Raw genomic sequence first — 21,710 nt, 5'->3', positions numbered from 1 at the left:
CCAGGAATTTAAATCTGACCACAATAGGAAAAATGACGCATCTGTCACATAAAGCTTATCAATTTGGTTTTGCCCCAAGTATTGCGAAAAAATAACCGCGGCGCCGTCTCGTTAAGGTGCATTTGGTTCTTACGGGTGAAAAACTTCGATTTTTTGTCATTTGAATTGATTTCATTTGTTTGCGGTCGATAATCGTCGACCGGCCAACATCGGGCCGGAACAGATTCGTCCGCGGGTTCGAAAGCGTTCCAAGCCCGCCGAGCATCTGCTGTTTGCTTGTGACCCAAAAACAAGCGGAATATCTTTGGAGAAAGCCACATCAGTATCGTTTTGACGTCATAAGATACTCGAGTGTCCTTGAATAGACATCATAAAAATATCGTGAAATGTGATTGAATCATTCTTGTTTACTAACGCAATGACAAATGATAGCTTTCCAATTGTTATCAGCAATGACGTTCAGAATGAATTTAATGCAAATAATGGATGACGGTTACAGATGCTCGTTAAGTTAATATGATTTATATATATACCATGCACACATGGTGTTTTTACATATCCTGCTCGTTATCGAGTTATAACATGGGTGTCTTCTTATACACCAGACACACATGGTGTATTCATACACCTCATGCTCACTGTCGAGTTATAACATGGGTGTCTTCTTATACACCAGACACACATGGTGTATTCATACACCTCATGCTCATTGTCGAGTTATAACATGGGTGTCTTCCTATACACCAGACACACATGGTGTATTCGTACACCTCATGCTCACTGTCGAGTTATAACATGAGTGTCTTCTTATACACCAGACACACGTGGTGTTTTCATACACCTCATGCTCGTTGTCGAGTTATAACATGGGTGTCTTCCTATACACCAGACACACGTGGTGTTTTCATACACCTCATGCTCACTGTCAAGTTATAACATGGGTGTCTTCTTATACACCAGACACAAATGGTGTGTTTATACACCTCATGCTCACTGTTGTGTAATTAAAAAGATTTTAACCGGGATTCATACTAATTTAAAAAGTTAATTTATTTTCTTATCCATTCCCATGATTTTAAATGATAAACCGAAGGTCATCGATTACGTTTATTAAAAGGAATTGAATAATTAAAGTTAATGGGAAAGTTTTTAGAAACTAATTTTATCCTTTTTATTGATGGACTTTTGGATGGTCTGGTCATTTATATCCTCGTGGGTGAGAACTTGGGTGACTTATCCATGGTTGCCATTCCCATGCCCACAGTTGAGTTGCTGAAGCTATTGTAGTGTGTGGATAAGCAGACATGACTTTTGGTTGGTTTGGTCATTTATATCCTCGTGGGTGGGAACTTGAGTGACTTATCCATGGTTGCCACTCCGGAGTGGGCCCATGCTCACAGTCGAGTTGCTGAAGCAATTGCAGTGTGTGGATAAGCAGACAATGGGATAAAAGCTTCTTAAAATAGTTATAATGCATTCACAACGTTAATGACTTGTAATAAATTCCGCGAATCTGACCCTGATCTGATGTACATATAGTTGAACGATTCTAGTATAGTGAAATGCAGTATAATGATCTGGTGCTACGAAAACGTAACCAACAAAAATCAAGTCCAACCACTAGTAGTAAAAGAGAAATATATTTCGCCTAAAGGGCATCGTCAGTCTCTGCAAAAGAAGCGTATAAAAATATATCAAAGTAATGGAATAGAGAAAACCAAGGAACACAAACACCTGCATCTACGAACAATAAAAACAACAGAACGGGAGAGGCACGCTGGACAAACAGAGGAAAGCAGAAAGGTGTAAGCTGGGTGTAAAGCGAGATAATGAAGCTGGGTGTAAAGCGAGATAACGACAAGGAAGCGAGATAACGAAGGAGCGTGCGTCGGATAAAGTAATAAGGCGAAACGGCAAGTAAAATAGACAAGATGGAAAGTAAAACGCGACCAAAAGCGAAAAACAACCAAAAGCGAAAAACAAAAGGCAAAATAGTGGAAAACTATTTGATACGAGGTAGTATCATCTTCTTGATATTAATGTTGGCCAAAATTTTGTGGTACCACTTGTCCTCGCAAACATCTAGCAGATTCGCCGGTGGCTGTTCCACGAAGGTGACATTATAGCATTCACAACGTTAACGATTAATTACATCAACAATGAAAGCAAAAAATCAAATTTTATAAATTCCAAATCTTGTTCCGAAAAAATTAGTTTAGTTGGCGGAATATAAATCACACCCAACAAAAACGTGCGAAGAATAAACGACAATGTTTTCGGGCGGTTAACATTAGATAGGTACATAATGCCTTTACGCTGCATTAGCGCTCTGAATTAATATTTCACAGTTTAGGCGGCCATGAAACGTAATTGCACAATGCTATTACGCCCGCAGTTCTACGGACTGCTATGAAATTAAATCAGCCTGGCATGCGGTATGTGTCCGGGCCAATATTCTGCGCGGGTAAAAAGTCACTTTATGATGGCGGGGCAACGTCAGAAGTTGGGCTACAACACGGATATTTTTTACACATGTATAACGTACGTGGGCCATGTCTTTACGCACACTTTTGTTTTTATTAAAAGTTTAACAAATTAAAATAAAATAAATGGCTTGTTTGTCCGCGAGTTGTAGCGACCACGCTTATTTTCTTAAATAGTAGGATGGGGAAAGATGGGACACCTTTTTTATACTATTTTCTCGTCCCGCATGGTAGTAAACAAAAAGCATTTAAAGAATTATAAAACCGTATCCTCACGACTCCCATAGACCGTTGTTATCTGTTTAAAACACGATCAGGATGTTTGGATATTAGGTACTAAAGGTGTCCCATCTCCCCCCACACCACTATATGTTTTTAACTGTCAGCGTATTTTAACAAATGTTTTTTTTTGTCGGTATATCCTGTCTTTTCGTTGAAGATATTTCTAAATCTTTGCTACCGTAATCGAAGAGACAAATAAAAGTTAATATTAACATCGTTGGTATTAAAATTTGTGAATAGCTAGCATTTTTGTCCACTGGTTTAAACAAATACCGTTAAGTACTTTGCAAAAAACACACGCCCACAATGGTAGCAACATCAAGCCTCGGAAATTATGTGCGCTGGTCCAAAGGCGACAATTTTAAAAATTGGAGGAAGACAGGGCACCTTTAGCACATAATGGCTAAATATTTTGCTTGCGTTTTACAATTTACAATTAACGGTCCAGGGGAGCCGTGAGGATTATACGGGTAATTCTGTAAACGTTCTTTCTTTAAGACCAAATATCACAAGCAAATGGAAAAGGAAAAAGTGCCCTATCTCCCCCACCCTACTATAGTAAAATGTGTGGCTTTCTTTTTTACTTAGTATCACTCTTTATAAAATTCGCCAACTTGTAACTTCGATCCAAAACTAAACATTTTCAAAACATAAATGGCAATGCCGCATATACCTTATATTCGACATAAAAAGGAAAAACTTCTAAACTAAAATTTAACTGCTATACACTACATTTTATATTCTTAGGTTTTCTATTTCGCAAAACAATTACATTTTATTTCGTGGTAAATCAAATTTTTCGCCGGTGCCAATATACTTATAAAAATAAATTCGTTTGCATTAATTATTCATACTGTCCAGACCACAGCACAGTCTGCATTCATAAATATTATGAATTTCTACTGCACAAAGAAATCACATTTTTAAAACGTAATTTGACACTAAATGTCTATGCAATTTAAGCATACACAACGGTAGGGTAAGACGGATAACGTTAGTTCATAATATCCCTTACTTTCTGATCGTGTTTTTACTATTAACAAAGTCCCTTTATACTCTCGAGATACAATTCTGTAAATATTCTTAGTTTGCTACCAAATGGGACGAGAAAAGGAAAAATAAAAATGTGTCCCATATTATACCTCACCTCTACTACACTTCATAATTAAACACACTTTGCAATTTTAAAACACACATCAACAGAAAATCACAATATTTTTCTTTTTTCAAAGGTTACATTGATTTTAGTTAATAGCGATAATGGTTATACATCGTATGCGGCAAAGCCTTAAATTGCAGTAAGCTAATATTCTGCCATGGTTTGCGGTTAAATTACAAATTAAGCGAAAACACTAAGCGCGAAGCGAAACAACAGATTTTCCCGAATTCGTTTAACCAATTTTACAAAATCTATACAAATTTACCATGCTTTTCAAAACAATACATTTTTTTACAAATATGCTGTTGATGCCAGAAATTTTTAATCTGAAAATGATTTACTGGCAATTTTTTAACAAATTTAGGTTGAATTTTTGTGCAGTACAGGTTCACCCTATGTCGTCACCCCTCGTGACGTCATTAGATCTCACTCTCCGACTCCGATGAAGACGACGACGAGCTGCTGGAAGAGTTCTTTTCGTCGTTTTCACTCTCTTTCCGAATCACAACTTTTCGCTCCTCCACTGAAAAAACACAAAATTTTGGTTTTGTTAAATTTTATTATAATTTTACAATCACACACTTAAGAGCTTTGCAAATGCTCGTTAAAATGCGCAACATTACAGTGTAATATGATCATGTCCGTCTACAAATTCGTAAAATATGACGAAAGCCGATTTTGCACGGCGAAAAGTGCAATTTGTACGTTTAACAATATCGTAATTAAAACTAATGCTTCAGAACTATGGAAAATGCCGTTGTATAGATATTAATATATACCTATCTACCTAATGTTTAATTTATGGAGGGTAACATAAGAATGAGTACGTAACTAATACATTCTACCATGGGGTAAGATGGTACACCATCAGCATATAATTTCCCATATTTCCTCATCGTGTTTGAAAATTAACAATGAGTCCTGCGTATACGGATATATAATTCTGTAAACATGTTTTGTTTGCCTAGAAGAAAACATAATGAAATCATGGTTCATCTTACCCCACTATATACAAAACAAACGCATGCAATGGCTAGTATAGCTAATTATTCATATAAGGCACCTTGAAAATGGCTTAGCAGCGACGTCTAGCGGATATAAAAATCATCACTAATATAAACAATACTAAAACTATTGATTTGTGCAAATTCGTTTTTTAAATCAACTGAATTAAATTAAAACCAACTACGTCAGCAGCGCGTCACCCTCAGTCTACGTCATATCCGTTTTAGGGAAATACGTCATTTCCTGTTTCCAAAGACTCCACGTCACCAACAAGCGGATCGCTCTCCGCCGCTTCAACGCTCCATATCTCAGTTCGAGACGTCATATCGCCGATGACGTCATCATCGAGTGACGTCATATCGTCGATGATGTCATCATATCTCGACGACACATCACTGATGGCGTCATCATTCTGCGACGTCACATCGTTGATGACGTCATCGAGCATCTCGACCAGCTCGTCATCTACGTCACAGCTTGCGTCTACATCGGGGGCATCCCCGGCTACTACGTCATTCGGCAGCAGCGTGTAGTAGCGCGCATTCATGACGTAACGACGACGTGACTTACCGGTGACCACCTTGCTGATGACGTCACCTTCAGTAGATAATTCACCGTTGTAGTTCACGGACGACGAACTGACGTTGATTCTGAAAAATAAAATAACGTTATGTTGGCCTTACACGGATTCGAGGCTTGATGAAGCCACGATCGGGCGTCTATTTTTTTGAAAAAAACATTTAACTAACTGCAATTGTTTCCACCAATTGGTCTCTGAGAACTAAGCAATTTAAGTAATTGGTTTAAGGTTCAAGTCCTAATGGTGCGACTTTTAGTTTACGCCAAATTTAAAGTATTTCATTGGTTACTAAAATAAACTGTAATACTGCCAAATATATCAAACAGCATTTAATACATTAAATAAGCTGGTACAGGGTGTCTGAAACAGAACACCTGTGTTATAACAACTGTCGCCCCGCCATGCTAGGATAAATAAGTTACATACGTGGTAACTCATAATAAGGCAAGGGGTGTATAAAACAGAACATCCGTGTTATAAGGACTGTCCTTACCCCGCCACGCGAAGGTAAATAAGTTATATTTATTCACTTAACGGTAATTGCTTTAACCCAGTGGTCAAAAATAGGTCTTCCAAACTATCAATATGTAAGCGGGCACAAGGTGTATGAATCAAAACACCCTTGTTATAACGGCTGTCGTTTCCCCGCAGAATTTACCAAATGATTTAATGTTTCAAACACCAACCTATTCTCCTCGCCTTCCAAAAGTTTCCTGTAAGTTTTGATTTCGAAATCTAGCGAAAGTTTTATATTCAGCAACTCATTGTAATCGACCAGTTGTCTCGCCACGCGATCACGTGTCAATGACAATTCTGCTTCCATGTCCTGTAATATGACGTCACATGTTTTATGACGTCATAGTGTTTTATGATGTCAAAGTGTTTTATGACGTCACAGAAGCGCATCGGTAAAAGATGATTTCATCATAGTTTAATATCTAAATTTCTAATTTTGTGAAAACATAATAAAAAATACTAAAATGTCCAAAAACTTTACATTTTTTTATTATTTTTGTTACAGATAAGTTTGTAATTTAAACAACATCGAATGTTATATTCACCATGAGCTTTTGTTGATATCCGGCGACCTCGTTGTGGTAACGAATATCCAGCTCTTGTAATTGAGTCTCGATGGCAGAGTTCTGTAATTAAGGACCTTTTTAATCATTTGTACACCTCATTTTCACTGCCGAGGTATAACATGGGTGTCTTCTTATACATCAGACACACATGGTGTATTCATACACCACATGCTCACTGTCGAGTTATAACATGGGTGTCTTCTTATACATCAGACACACATGGTGTATTCATACACCTTATGCTCACTGCCGAGTTATAACATGGGTGTCTTCTTATACATCAGACACACATGGTGTATTCATACACCACATGCTCACTGTCGAGTTATAACATGGGTGTCTTCTTATACATCAGACACACATAGTGTATTCATACACCTCATGCTCACTGTCGAGTTATAACATGGGTGTCTTCTTATACATCAGACACACATGGTGTATTCATACACCTTATGCTCACTGTCGAGTTATAACATGGGTGTCTTCTTATACATCAGACACACATAGTGTATTCATAGACCACATGCTCACTGTCGAGTTATAACATGGGTGTCTTCTTATACATCAGACACACATAGTGTATTCATACACCACATGCTCACTGTCATGTAATTAACATTGGTGTCTTCTTCTCATATACAGCAGTCTATACTTACATTATTTGCTGTTGACTCTAACTCATTTGTGACGCTCTGCAGTTGTCGCCTCAATTCAAGAACCTCTGTTTTAGAAGATTTGTTTGTTCCAGCTTCTTCTTTTAGTTGATTTTGCAAATCAGAAATCTTAAACAAAAATAATAATCCTTTTTTAAATCGCAATTTTGTAACAACAAAAACAAGCTAAAAATTACGAAAATCGAAGTAAAACCAGAAAAGCGAAACGACAAAGTATTACCATGGCTCCAGCCATGTCTTTATATACCAAAACTAACTTAAAACAGAATTTTTATGCCAAGTACAATCGGCCACGGTTTCGTTTTGAGTATGTATGTAGGTAAGGGTACATGTGTAAACATTACTTAGAAATCGTTTTGAAATAGAATAAATAAATCACATCCGTCGTAACTCGTAAGCTCCCACGAAGGGTATGAAACAAAACAACTATGTTATAACGACTGTCATTGCCCGTCACGCGAGGACAAAATATTACACTCATTATTCAAATTCTTGTACCTTAGTTTTATAATATCCCTCTATTTCGATCTTATTCTTCTGTGTAAGACGTTCATAAGCTGCACGGACGTCCTTCAAAGATTCCGAAAGATCAGTTGTCGGTTCGTCAACATTTTCCGAATACACGGTGGTGCTAGAGAGCTGCTCGGTTAAAACTCGGATGTCCTGGTAGACAAAATGACGTCATAATAGGTTAAAAAATGCCCACAAAATATTTTTTTATTACAAATTTTTGTCACGGAATTGCTAATACTTTAAAATACTTTAACGATGTCGTTTCAGGTTTTAAAACTTCATAAGCATACGCTGCGTACTATAGCCTGTTTTATGCTATACGCATATATATAGGCACTCTATATAGATTAGGCGTAATGCTTCTTTAATGCGTATAATCTTAAAACATATTTAATCGGGAAAATTAAATACAGCTTTTGAAAGGTGCAGAATATAAATGTATGAAACTACACAGATGCACAAAACGCACAGAAAGCACATAACTAAGTTCTACACATGGCACTAATCTCTATCTACACACAGCACAAAATGCACATGACGCACAAAAACCACACCACGCAAATTGGACACATGGCACAAGACCTCATCTTAACACAGTACAAAATGCACAGAAAGCACAGAAAGAACATACAGCACAAAATGCACATGACGCGCATACACCACACATTGCACCGACCTCATCCGTTGATCTTCGCACTAGGTCCAGTTCCTCTTGCAGTGATTCCACCTTCGTTTCCAACTCAGTTCTTGCCAGTGTTGCCTGATCTACATCCTTGCGCAGTGATGCCGATTCTTCCTCCGCGAATTTTCGATCTTCTTCTTCTCGTTCCAATCTAAAGTTTAAAGAATGAATGTAACTGAATGAATAATTGACTGAATGCAACTGTATGAATATACCAGTTGGAGTGTGTGAATGTAACTGTATAATAAATAAATGAATGACTACAAATAATTTATGTTCGCATGACGGGACAACGGCAATCGTTATGACATGTATGTTCTGTCCATCTCGTGCCCGATTAAAAGTCACCATGTATGTAACTTTGTGCGTGATATTTTTTCTGTGTTGCTGACAATTTTGAAAACTTTATAATGACCACCGGGTTGAAGAAATTACCCTAAGTGTCTTGCACAAGGAAACATATATCCACGATAGCAGCAACTCGTATTCTCCTATTTAGAAGCAAAATACCCACTGTGATACCAGGCATGGATACACTTATGTAATAAAAAATAAAATCGAGAAAAAAGTATTTATTAGCAGAAGTTTTAGCTATTCGAAGCAATCATACCATTTATAAATATCAGTTATATAGAATCAGATGCATCAGTTTGTATTTGAAACTGAATTAAACTATGGATAGCGTGAGGTTAACAATAAGTTTAAAAAATATTAACATTTTTTTAAATAAAGTAGTATACATTTATAATTTTACAAATTATTTTAACTCTTCTTTGCAAAATATATATTTTTTATTTTTTAGTGGAAAACATAATACAGAGTTTGCAAAAAATATTGATTTTTTTCCCACGTATAAGTCTCAATCAAAGTAATGATGACTTATTTATCCTCGTGTGATTGTGTAAGCGATAGTTATACTACGAGTGTCGTATTATTACGTTTTATAAATGTAGGTTCCTGGTTTTAAGGAGTTGAAATTTAACTGGTGAGGTTTATCGTTATGTGATCCATTTATATTTTTTATTCTCACGTGGGGAGGGGGGGTGGGGGGGGGCAACAATAGTCGTTACAACACGGGTGTTCTGCTTTATACACCTCGTGCTTACTTATGAGTTACAGCTTTGTAAATACATTATCTTTTATTATTGATTACACCGAAAAAAACGCTCATTGTGGGCGTATAATTAAACCATCACCCACAAAGTAACATACATGGTAACTAGTAAGCTGGCAGGAGGTGTATGAAAACCTGTGTTATAACAAGACTACTGGGTTGAGATTGACCGCTACACAATTTGCCACGACGCCGGACGTTAATAAATGAATATAATTACTTAAGTCTGATTGCGTCCAATTCCCTGTAACAATTTTCGAGCTCAATTTCGATTCTTGTTTTTTCTACGACGGCCTTTTCCAACTCCCGCTGTAGTTTATGTAGTTGGGCTTCGTATAGTTGACCGGATCTACTCGGGACAACTCTGTTTGCTTCAAGCTGACAAAAAAACATTGTTACAATTAGTTTATTGGGATTATCGATTGTGGGCATAGGAATGGTTACCATGGATAAGTCACTCAAGATTCTACTAACGAGGATATAAATGACCAAACCAAATAAAAGTTATGCCTGCTTATTCACGCACTGCAATAGCTTCAGCAACACGACTGATGTGGGCATGGGAGTGACAACCATGAATAAGTCTCTCAGGTTCCCATCCATAGGGATATAAATGACCAAACCAATCAAAAGTCATATCTGCTTATCCACACACTGCAATAGCTTTAGCAACTCGGCTAAGAGCATGGAAGTGGTTGCCAAGAAAGTAGTTCAAATAGACACCGACAGGCCAGATGTCCCGACAGACATAATTAATCGGCGAAAGTCAAAAACAAGCAAATGCAAATATTGACAAACGTGACCAATAGTTAACCTTTACCACGAACTTGTATGCGACAGAAAACACGGTAAATCAGTCAAATAGTGAGTCACATACACAGTAATTCAACCAGGCACGAATTCGTTTTCTCGCTACGCGACGACTCACACGTCACATACGTGGTAGCTTGTAAGCAGGCTAGAGGTATATAAAACAGAACACCCGCTACAACTGCCGTATTCCCCTACGCGAAGGTTAAACAAGTTACATACGTGGTAGCTCGTAAGCGAGCATGAGTTGTATGAAACAGAACACCCGTGGTTCGGTGTTTTACCGACTATCGTTTTCCCGCCGGATAAAGAAAGTTACTTATGTGGAAACTTGCACAAGGTGACTGAAATATAACACCTGTGTTATAACGACTGTATAAGTATAAGTAAGTTATATATACGTGGTAGTCCGTAAACAGGCACGATGTGTATAAAACAGAACATTTGTGTTTCCGTGTTATAACGACTGTGGTTTTCCCGCCCCGAGAGGATAAAGCAAGTTACACAAACATCTCGGCGGATTATTCTGCTTCTTGGTAGTAAACCACTGGCTTGGGAGCAGCAATGAAAATAATTGGACAACGTGATAAAATGCAGTTTTCCACAGTTCAAAGTCTAGACGAAGCTGTAATTTTTTCCAACGGTTTTTGAGCACGGTAGTGGTCTTATATATTCTTTTTTGTCGAACAGTTGTTCTTGGCGTTGTTGTTGTTGTTGTTGTTTTTAGGGCGAATTTTTCCGCACTTATATCAATTCTCAATTCTAGCATTTATTCTTTAATCTCTTGACTGAAATCAAATCATATATTTATAATTGTTAGACTAAATTTTCAGATTTAAAACCGCACAATTAGCGTGTGTGCACCGAAGCGTAGACGAGTGCCTTTTTCCTATCGTTATTTACGGAATAAAGACCGCGTCTTTCGTTTATTCGCTCTTTTAGTTTTAATGAGTTATAATACAATAATACATGAATAAATGCATTCTATCCACTGCTCCACAGTCACCAATGGCAACTGAAACCCGCTTTGTTGGTTACTTTTGATTTGTTTTTGATCGATCTCAGTCGACCATTGTAGTAATAGGGTTAATTAATACTATGCTAATTAGTTTATACCGTGCTCATGCATTAGATCTGTGATCTCTTGTTAAATTTATAGCAATGCAAGTTATATCAATTAAACTGAGAATAAAATATAGATTTGTTTTTATTTATTTTTTTATATAAATTTTATAGACATATAGTACAATGGGGGAAGATGAGACTCTTAAGCACATATTGCCAAATATTTCCAAAATCAAAATAGATGACGGTTTTTGGGTAATACCACGAATTAGTACTATCATTTCTTTATCAATAAAATATAATAAAACACACGAGGAGTTACTTAGCGATCCGCACAACAGGTGAAATTTTACAAATTTTAAAACACACAGGATAAGATGGGACAGTTTAAAATCGTTGTTGATTTTGAATATTAAGTGTATTTATAAATAGGAATATACGTAAATAACAGGAAATAATACTGTACGCTTTGGAAATTAGGTCTAAACATTCTTTTTCTTGCTCTACTGCTATAGTTTTTAACATGTTCCTATACGTTATATTATTGCATAACAGTTGGTATTGTTTGAACGACAATGACTAATATTCGAACATCAATGGATAAATACGGTATCCTACAAATGTATATGAACTTGTAATAACGGAAAATTGATAATAACTATTGATAAAGTTTTTATTTTTGCTACAAATTGGGTATTACTACTCTGTTTTTGGCACAAGCCACATAAATTATCACTATGTGCAAAGGACCAAATTTCGAATATATCTTTAAAATAATATATTTTTACTATATATCAGTATCTTATAGTTGAAAACCCCCTGAGGTATAAATTACTAAATTAAAAGCAAATCTTTCAAAGTTTGGCAATGAAAACATACGAAACTACAATGTGGGGGAAGATGGGACTGTAAATTGAAATATATCTACATTAGCAGTATTCTGCAACTTGTAGTTAACCTACCTAGTTTAACAGGCTGAGCTAGTTTCTTTGCCATGTAAGCTTCATATATATAACGTTAAGTCGAAATTTGTTTGTTGTTTTTATCTCAAATAAAGTCATATTAACCCTTGCTTATTTTCTTCATGCTCATTTCTAAGTGTTTTTTAACAAAACTAAAACTAGTTTTATGAGACAAAATTAAACTGCACGAAATATTCAAGGTTGTTTTACGAAGCTTTGAAACTAGTTTAATCGTTCGCACACGCAAACTCAAAAAATTCATTGGCTTTACTATGATTTAGCGAGCATTAAAATAGCACCTTACTATTTCGCATTTTTTCACCTGTTCAAAGTATACTGTTTCTATTTTACATATTTTTTTTAATATTTAATAACAATAATCAGCTTTGACGGGCGTTTTATAACGTCGTGATAATACTGTCGAATAATTCTGTCACCTCATTTTTCTGATTATCATTAAATGGGGGTCCGTAAAAAGAAAATAAAAAAAAGTCTCGTCTGACAAAATGTCCCATCTTCCCCCATCCTACTATACCTTTTTATCTTTCGGAAACAGTAACGAAGATTAAGTTAAATATAACCGCGATTAGATTTCATTAAAATCAAGCTACGGGTAAAAACTACTTGAGTAAAAGCATGTGCTTAATCCGCCTTTTACAATTGAAATATTTTCTACACGTGTGTTTTTATACAATTATAAATTAAATTTTTGTCGCCCAAGTTTGTTGTGAGACCCTAGTTTTAATATTCAAACGTTTAGTTCCACTACAGTTTACAGCTACTTATAAATCAGTTTCAAAGGCAGTTTTCAACACGGACATCCATAAGAAAACATTTACGATGTTCTTAACTGTAATTTACAATCAATTCCCATTAAAGTGGGCAGTTTAATAACCTTGTTAAATTTGTTAAAAATTTACCAACGAAATCAGAATATTATACGGAATATTAAGACAAGCAAATACACACCGACTTTGCCAACGTTAAAGTTATTTGCTCTTCCTAATAAAGGAGCACCGGCGTAACGCCTTTTGTCCAAATACGGAGGCGGTCGTCTTACGTAACACACCGACAGACTATGTAAACAATACAGTCCCACCGCAATACAGGCTTAAAATAGAACTTAATACGTTGAATGGAAAATAATTTTAACGAATAAAAAGAAAAGATTTTGTTTCGTTCCTGATTAGATTAATAATTTCAGTTCGAAAGGGAAAGCTTTATAAAACAACAAACACACATGGCGTTCATATATTGTCGCGTTATAACATGCTTGAGTGGCTTTTTATACACCAGACACACATGGTGTATTGATACACCTCATGCTCACTGTCGAGTTATAACATGGGTGTCTTCTTATACACCAGACACACATGGTGTATTCATACACCTCATGCTCACTGTCCAGTTATAACATGGGTGTCTTCTTATACACCAGATACACATGGTGTATTCATACACTTCATGCTCACTGTCGAGTTATAACATGGGTGTCTTCTTATACACCAGATACACATGGTGTATTCATACACTTCATGCTCACTGTCCAGTTATAACATGGGTGTCTTCTTATACACCAGATACACATGGTGTATTCATACACCTCATGCTCACTGTCGAGTTATAACATGGGTGTCTTCTTATTCACCAGACACACATGGTGTATTCATACACCTCATGCTCATTGTCGAGTTATAACATGGGTTTCTTCTTATTCACCAGACAAAAAATGATGTATTCATACACCTCATGCTCGCTGTCGAATCGTAAGATACACCTCATGCTCCCAGTCAATTAAACTGTTACCTGTTTAATTTTAATTTCCAGTGTCCGGTTTACTGCAGTGAGACTCCGAACTTTATCGATGTAAGAAACGAAACGATCATTTAATGAACCTAGCTCTGCTTTTTCTTCGGATCGTGACGTCATCAGTGACGGAGTAAGCTCCAAACCATCACTAACGGTTACTCGAGTAATTGGCGCTTCAATCACTCCTGAAGAACGACTGCGTGCAACATAAAAAATTTAGACTTGAATGTCGTTTCGGAAATCGATAAAATTTAAAAATAGACCTGGAAAATTATGTACTTTGCTTGTTTTTATAAAAAAAAAACACACTTTTTAGACACGAAATGGATTTAATTTTTTATTAATGAATTTAAATGGATTTCATTTTTTTTATTAATAAATTTATTTCAACAAAAAGAGCTTCCAGCATTTTCTAATTCCTAAATGCTTGTTTGTATGCTTTATTTTAGAGTGGGAGAAAATGGGTCACCTTTAGCACATATATCCAATACGGTGTTATATTTCTGTGACAGTTCTTTGTTTTCTACTAAATGATAGAAAAATATATTGGTATCCCATCTTCCCCCAACCTACTCTATTGTAGGTTGTGGAAAAACTGGACCCCTGTTTATTCTTATTTCTCATCAATTAAAGAGTTATTAAATCGCATCCTTACAACGTTGGTATTCTTTTAAAATATGGATATTTGAGTATTATGTGCTTAAGTTGTTCTATCTCCCCCCAACCTACCATAAATCCCGAAAATGCAGTTTTAAAATAAAATTCCAAATTCAAACAACAACAATACTAAAATGCTCATGAATAGAAATTAACTTACCCCCCATAGCTTCTCCGTGCGCCAACAAAGCGGTTCCCACCATAGCGTAGTTGGTAGCTCGAAGTGCCTGCCTTGGCACCGCCGCTGTATCTGTAATCTGTACGAAAATAACAGGAATAAAATTATGTTCACAAAAAACATTTGCAATAAAAATAAATTCTTACGCCCTCTGAACATAACACGAAAAAAGTTTATTTGATCGTACTTTAAAAGAGTCGTTTACAACGCTGGGCGTAGATATTTTTTGTTTGTTCTTTTTACACCGAGGCGAGTTACATTGCAGTGTAGACGCCGCTTAAAAGACTAAACAAAGAAATATCTACGCTGGCCTGCGCTGAACAACGCTGGGTGTAGATTTTTTGTGTTTGTTCTTTTTACATTGAGACGAGCGTAGCGTAAACGATGTAGTGTTAACGCCGCTTAAACGATCAAACAAATAAATATCCATGCGCTGAGCAACTTCTTTGCAAAAGTGAAGCATGATTGCAACCCTTGTCTCTTTCATTACAATTTATTAGTTTTAGTAAGTGCAAGCTAGAATGAATATAAGACACCCATGTACATGCATTCTACTTATTAGTACGATTGAATACAAACTAAACAATCGTTATAACATAAACACGAGCATGATTTTTTTGAGCTAATTCAGGCTTGAAAAAAAAATCCCATGGCATGTAAGATCTCACCCTTATAAAATAGAATGTTATTAGGGTAATGGACCAATCTTAGGGTAATGGACCAACTCTGGCCTAAATCTAAGGTCAGGTCGGACCTTATGATCCAAACCATTAGGAATTCAAAAAAATATGATTTTTAGACCTGATAAGTCAGCAGTACGTTCAAATTTTCCACTTTTTTCGATTGTTGTTTTTTGCTCAAAACTTCTGCTGACAGTAACAGCTCCTAAGGCCAAACATGCGGTTATTTTAAGTTAGAAAGTTCGTTAATGAATTGCCACTGCTTTTGTTAGGGTACATGAGTATTAGATTAGTATATACATGCATATACAGTCAGTCATGCTTATGTCGCTACTATAGCGGTATTCTTATTTCGTTACATATTATACTACAAGGTACGAGGCACATACTGGATCGCAGCCACCACAGTGAGCCTTGAACCTGGGAGCCTCCAGTTACGAGGCACACACTGATTCGTAGACATTACAGTGAGCCTTGAACCTGGGAGCTTCCAGCTACGATGCACACACTGAATCGTAGCCACCACAGTGAGCCTCGAACCAATCACCCTCCAGTTATAAGGTAAAATACATATCAATCACAGCAACTCACCGGAAGAATCCATGTTTTCGTTCTTAACTGGAGTTGACGTATGTAGCGGGAAAGTAATATTAAATATAAACTAACGTTCTGAAAACAACAGACTTTTTAAGGCTTTAAACTTAAAATTCAGACATATACTTTTAAATTCACAATGATTTTGATTCGTTACAAAAGGTGAATAGTTCCACTGGTGGTTATTTACGTAACGATTATCAGGGTGAATGAAAATTATGATCACATAAAGACGACTTGTTTAGTACGTCGAACGCCGGAAAAAGTTTAATATGCCCCCAGCAACAATATATATGTAGTAGATTGGGGGAAGATGAGACACTTTTTTATTCTATTTCTCGTCCCATTTGGTAAAGAATGAATATTCAAAAAAATATAAAACCGGATCCCAACGTCTTCATAGACCGTTTTTATTGTCTATCACAATTGGGATATATGGTTATTATGTTCTCAAGGTGTCCCGTCTTCCTCTACCAAACTATAGAAAGTTAAGTTTCTTTAACTCACAAACGAAGATTTAAATGTTTTTCACAATGGTTTTAGCGAAGAACATTAACTAATAAAGTTATTTTCACATTGCGGTAAGAAGCATTATTTATTGGTTTGATTTTTGTAACCGGCGTTCACATAAGAGCAGAAGTTAGAAGATTAATATAGAATTATCTAATATAGGAAATGCTTCATTGAATTAAGTTTATATACAGAACATGAGACACTTCGCACATATTATCTAAATATCCTGATCGTGTTTTAAATAAACAATTAACAATGGTCTATGTCAGTCGTGAGAATACGGTTTTATAATTTTTTAAACATTCTATGTATAGGCCTACTACCAAGCGAGACGAAAATGTTTAAGATACGATTTTTATTTCAAACAGTTCGGTTCAAAAAACAAAACAAAAAATAGAGGCAATTGCAAAATCGATGCTTCTTTCGTTCTTACACGCTATAGTAATAAAACTTAACTTACTTTCTTTATGGTAGCAAAGATCAAAAAATATTTGAACCGAAAAGACAGGATATAGCGACGAAACAACCGTTGTTAAAACGAGCTTACAATAAACAAAACATACTTATATATAGTAGAGTTGGGAAAGATGGGACACATTTTTAATCTAATTTCTCGTTCCATTTGATAGTCAACAAAGAACTTAAAAATAGTTATAAAACGGAATCCTTACGACTCCCGTAGACCATTGTTGGTTGTTTAAAACACGGTAAGGACATTAGAATATTACTTGCTAAAGGTGTCCCGTCTTCGCGTGGTTGCTACACCTAACAGGTTCAAGTTATTTCCCGATTTGCGCAAACTCATTCGCTTTAGTCAAATCCAAACTCGAAAACAAATTAAAGGCTCCATCTGTCTGCACTAACGCCGGTGTCCGCTTTTTAACCCCACCGTACGAGAACTCCAATTTTGTAATATAAACCTTTTTTTTTCTCAGCCAATACCTATCCCCGCCGACCGCGGATTATGACGTCATAGGCGGGATTGTTTGCGCCGCCTTTCCTAAAGAGCTCTTGTCTACGCGTCGGTGCACACGCCGAATTGAGTTTTGTTATTACGCGTTCGTCTTGGAAATATAAGCTTTGAAGAGGCAACTACGATGTCATAGCTGCTACCATAGTGAGCATATGTATCCTTGGACAAAACACTTAACGGCAATTGCTTCAACCAAGTGGTCCCTTATGAGTTGTCTAAATTATCAGCCACACATAAAAACAAAAATAAAACTGAAATATTGTCCCATACAAAGTTACTTAAGCGGTAACTCTAAGCGGGCTTGAGGTTTATGAAACAGAACACCCGTGTTGTAACGAATGTCGTTGCCCCGCCATGCGAGGTTAAATAAGATCATTTACGGTCCTTGTTGCGACGTTATGTTGTTTTTACAACACGAATACGCGGAACAGAGAACGATTTCCAACGAGTCCCCATTGTGTTTTTATATAACAAAGATATTGGTAACTGCCCAAGTTTTGCGCATAATATACAACGAAATGAGTTTAATAACGAAAACCTTACCAACAGTCGAGTTGCTGAAGCTGTTACAGTGTGTGGATAAGCAAACATGACTTTTGGTTGGTTTGGTCATTTAAATCCTCGTGGGTGGGAACTTGGGTAACTTATGTATTGTTGCCACTCCCATGCCCACAGTCGAGTTGCTAAAGCTTTGTATTGTGTGGATAAGCAAATATGACTGTTGGTTGGTTTGGTCATTTATATCCTCGTGGGTGAAAACTTAAGTGACTTACCCATGGTTGCCACTTGAATGCCCAAAGTCGAGATGCTGAAGTTATTGCAGTGTGTGAAACCGCCGCGGTTTTAAGTTTTTGTTTGTTACATTACAAAACCAGGAAACGAATTTTACTCTTACGTAACAATAGGATGCCCCGCAAGTATTTTGAAAACACTTTATAAGTTTTTATCCTTCCGCAACGCTAGACGTATCCTCAGTGACGTCACAATGTAGTACTTTGGTTCAACAAAAAGTCACCGGCTTTTAGGCGTGTTGTGATTGTAACATTACCTACAAAACCATTTGTGCTAATGCAAGAAAACGCGGCGATCTAATAACGTTTTGTGCAATTTTTCGAAACGTCCACGATTCTTCGAAAGCGCAAGATACTTGAAAACACCTGTTTACCACTTGTAACACAAAACTACTATGTAAAAATTTGATACGTTAAATCTTTGCTTTTTTCAAATACAAACTATATTTACTACAACGTATTTCCCGTATAAAATCAGGTCTAAACGTTTATAATACTGTGGGGTTAGATGGGTTATCGTTATCAGATGCTATACCAATTGTTTTAAACGATTACTAACGCTATTTTAGAGTTGCCGGTCTATGCGGTTATGTAATTTTGTAAATACGTTTTGTTTTCTACCAAATAGGACAAGAAGGAAATATAAATATATCCTATCCAATATAATTGGGTGGGGGTAAATGGGACACCTTTTCATTCTATTTTTAGCCCCATTTGGTAGTAAACAACCAAAGAATTATAAAACCGTATCCTCATGACACCCATAGAGCGTTGTTAATTGTTTAAATGACGATCAGGATGTTTGGATATTATGTGTAACAGGTGTCTCATCTTACCCCATAGAACTATACAAGAATTTACGCACACTCTCCATTCAATAACACTTTTTTTGTTTTTATTAAATTAATCAAAAATACTATTGATCGCTTTGAAAACGGTAGCTAAGTTTATTACTAAATTTGAACACAAATCGATAGAATTTTGTATATAGTGGGGGAGATAATATCCAATTATTCTAATCGTCTTTTAAATAGTTAACAACGGTCTATAGGAGTCGTGGAAATACGGTTTTATAATTCGTTGAATGTTCATTGTTTACTACCAAACGAAAGAAGAAAGTGTGTTCTACCTTGGTGTTTTACAAAAAGTATCCTATCTTCCCCCACTCTACTATATTCTTACACTTTACATTTACCAGCCACGCTATTATGGGACACTTTTCCGCACTTTTTAACCAAAGCACACGTTTAACGACAATCATTCCATCGCCAATACTTTCTTCATTGTTTTAAATAATCTGAACTTTACTACTGTATTCGAAAAAGTAAATAAAGGTTGTGAAATTTTTGTCAGTCTCTTACTGTTTTTTTTTAAATAAACTGCTTTTGAATAACCAACAGCTGTAACGAATAACCAACAAATCCGGTAGACGCTCATGTGGTCATGTTAGTTTAAGCGCTTGTTCAATACGTTAAAGTATACTTTGCGTCGGCAGAATGTATATGTTTTAAAGGCGTATTCAATGTACGGTTAATATGTTACTGATTATGTGAATTGGAGTTTGTAACAAGTTTTTGTGTTAAGTCCAAGCCACGTTAAAGACAAAACAAATACTCATCGGAAATGATAAGAGATATCTACACCCAACGTTGTTCAGCAGCACAGTTCAGCGTATAGATATTTCTTTGTTTGGTCTTTTAATCGTCGTTCACACTTTCGCGTAGCTCGCCTTAGTGTAAAAAAGACAAATAAAGAAATATCTACACTAAGAGTTTTTCATCGTATGTCAGCGTAGATATTTCTTTGTTTGTTCTTTTAAGCGGCGTTTACACTACAACGTAGCTCGCCTCGGTGTAAAATGGACAAATAAAAATATATATATACACTCTATACACCCAGCGTTTTTAAAGGCAAGCAGGTCAGCACTGGTATTTCTTTGTTTGTTTCTTGTTTTTATGTTATTGGCAAAAACAAAGATCACCTACTTAACAATACATGGTTGAAGTTAATGGAGTACACACTGTTAAATAAGATGGAATACGTTAACACAATGTATCTCACATTTCTTGATGATATTTAAAACACTTAACAATGTTCTCTTGGAGTCATGAGGCTACGGTATACAATTTTGTAAATATTCTTAGTTTACTACCAAATAGAACCGGATACTAGAAAGAGAAAAGATCTTATCTGACCCCAACCTACTATATGTCCAACTTATAAAAAATACTGATAATTCGACAGTTCGCATAAAGCCTTGTAAGTGCTAACTGCCAAGATATATTACGGCGCCCCGAACCTGTTAAAGTGTATAATCTAAATTCTAAATCAACTCAATATGTCCATGTAATGAAAAACGTATAACTCAGCCCTTTTTACAAACATAACTCATTTTCTAAACATACCCTAGTATAAACTTAACTTAAATTATCTAATAATGCAGAAATTAAAGTAGACAGTATATTGCCGCAGTCATACGCCAACCAAGCACTCCATACTTCCTACACTGAACACAGTTTTGTTGTGATACTACTTGTGTAATATTACTTAGTATATTAAAGGCATTCGTTTTCCTAATAGCACTGTTCAACGCTGCCGTGTGAAGCTTAAACGTAATATGTTTGTGACTTACAATGAATGCAACTATTAATCCTTATATGGCAGGACAACGACAGTCGTTATAACACGTGTGATATGTTTTATATACCTCGTACCAGCTGATGAATTACCAAGTGTTCAATTGAAATGGGGATAATTTAAATGCGCGTTTAAACACAGCGATTAAGAGTCCTAACTTTATATACCGGGTTAATTCTGTATAATGTATGTAGAATGGCTTGTTCGCTAATTGTAAGGTTATTTTGTTTTTCTGTAAATGAGGATTTTTTTACCATTATAATATGTTGCAACAGTCACACTTTTTAACACTCTTTTTTTTACTCTTACACTCTTTTTTTTACTCTATTAATCCATAACATGTTTTAACGACTGTCGGTTTGCTGTTGATTCTGTTCTCTTCGTTTTTTTTTCAAGAATATTTTCTATCGTTTTCTAAGAGTTAAAAAAACGTGTATTAAGTTTTTGTTTGGATTCTCAAAAAATTG

The 21,710-nt window shown here is 36.0% G+C and overlaps 1 protein-coding gene across 2 annotated transcripts; it reads right to left on the bottom strand.

Annotated features, from left to right (window-relative positions):
* Positions 1–3,969: 3,969 nt before the first annotated feature.
* LOC100179283 (glial fibrillary acidic protein-like) lies at positions 3,970–16,437 on the bottom strand. 2 transcript variants are annotated; one of them, XM_009863706.3, is made up of 12 exons: positions 16,327–16,436; positions 15,857–15,940; positions 15,038–15,134; positions 14,218–14,416; positions 9,795–9,952; positions 8,455–8,611; positions 7,764–7,928; positions 7,248–7,373; positions 6,571–6,651; positions 6,196–6,335; positions 5,500–5,579; positions 3,970–4,447 (listed from the first exon to the last, which is right to left on the bottom strand). In XM_009863706.3, exons 1-12 carry the CDS (start codon positions 16,337–16,339, stop codon positions 4,344–4,346), a joined length of 1,404 nt encoding a protein of 467 aa, XP_009862008.1. In that variant the 5' UTR covers positions 16,340–16,436; the 3' UTR covers positions 3,970–4,343. The 2 variants fall into 2 exon arrangements, with proteins under 2 accessions (XP_009862008.1, XP_002119114.1); XM_002119078.5 differs by lacking the exon at positions 15,857–15,940 and having other exon boundaries at positions 3,973–4,447; positions 16,327–16,437.
* Between the last annotated feature and the right edge of the window lie 5,273 nt (positions 16,438–21,710).

This window comes from Ciona intestinalis, unplaced genomic scaffold (genome assembly GCF_000224145.3).
Source record: "Ciona intestinalis unplaced genomic scaffold, KH HT001172.1, whole genome shotgun sequence".
In the NCBI taxonomy this organism is placed as follows: domain Eukaryota; kingdom Metazoa; phylum Chordata; class Ascidiacea; order Phlebobranchia; family Cionidae; genus Ciona; species Ciona intestinalis.
The sequence above is the reverse complement of the archived record's forward strand: the minus strand, read 5'-3'. Positions and strand labels throughout refer to the sequence as shown.

Coding starts and splice junctions, on each gene's coding strand:
- LOC100179283 (XM_009863706.3), bottom strand. Junction 9,953..14,217: donor TGGAAATTAAAATTAAACAG/GTAACAGTTTAA, acceptor TTTTTTTGTCAG/CTTGAAGCAAACAGAGTTGT. Junction 4,448..5,499: donor CATCAGCAAGGTGGTCACCG/GTAAGTCACGTC, acceptor GTGTTTTTTCAG/TGGAGGAGCGAAAAGTTGTG.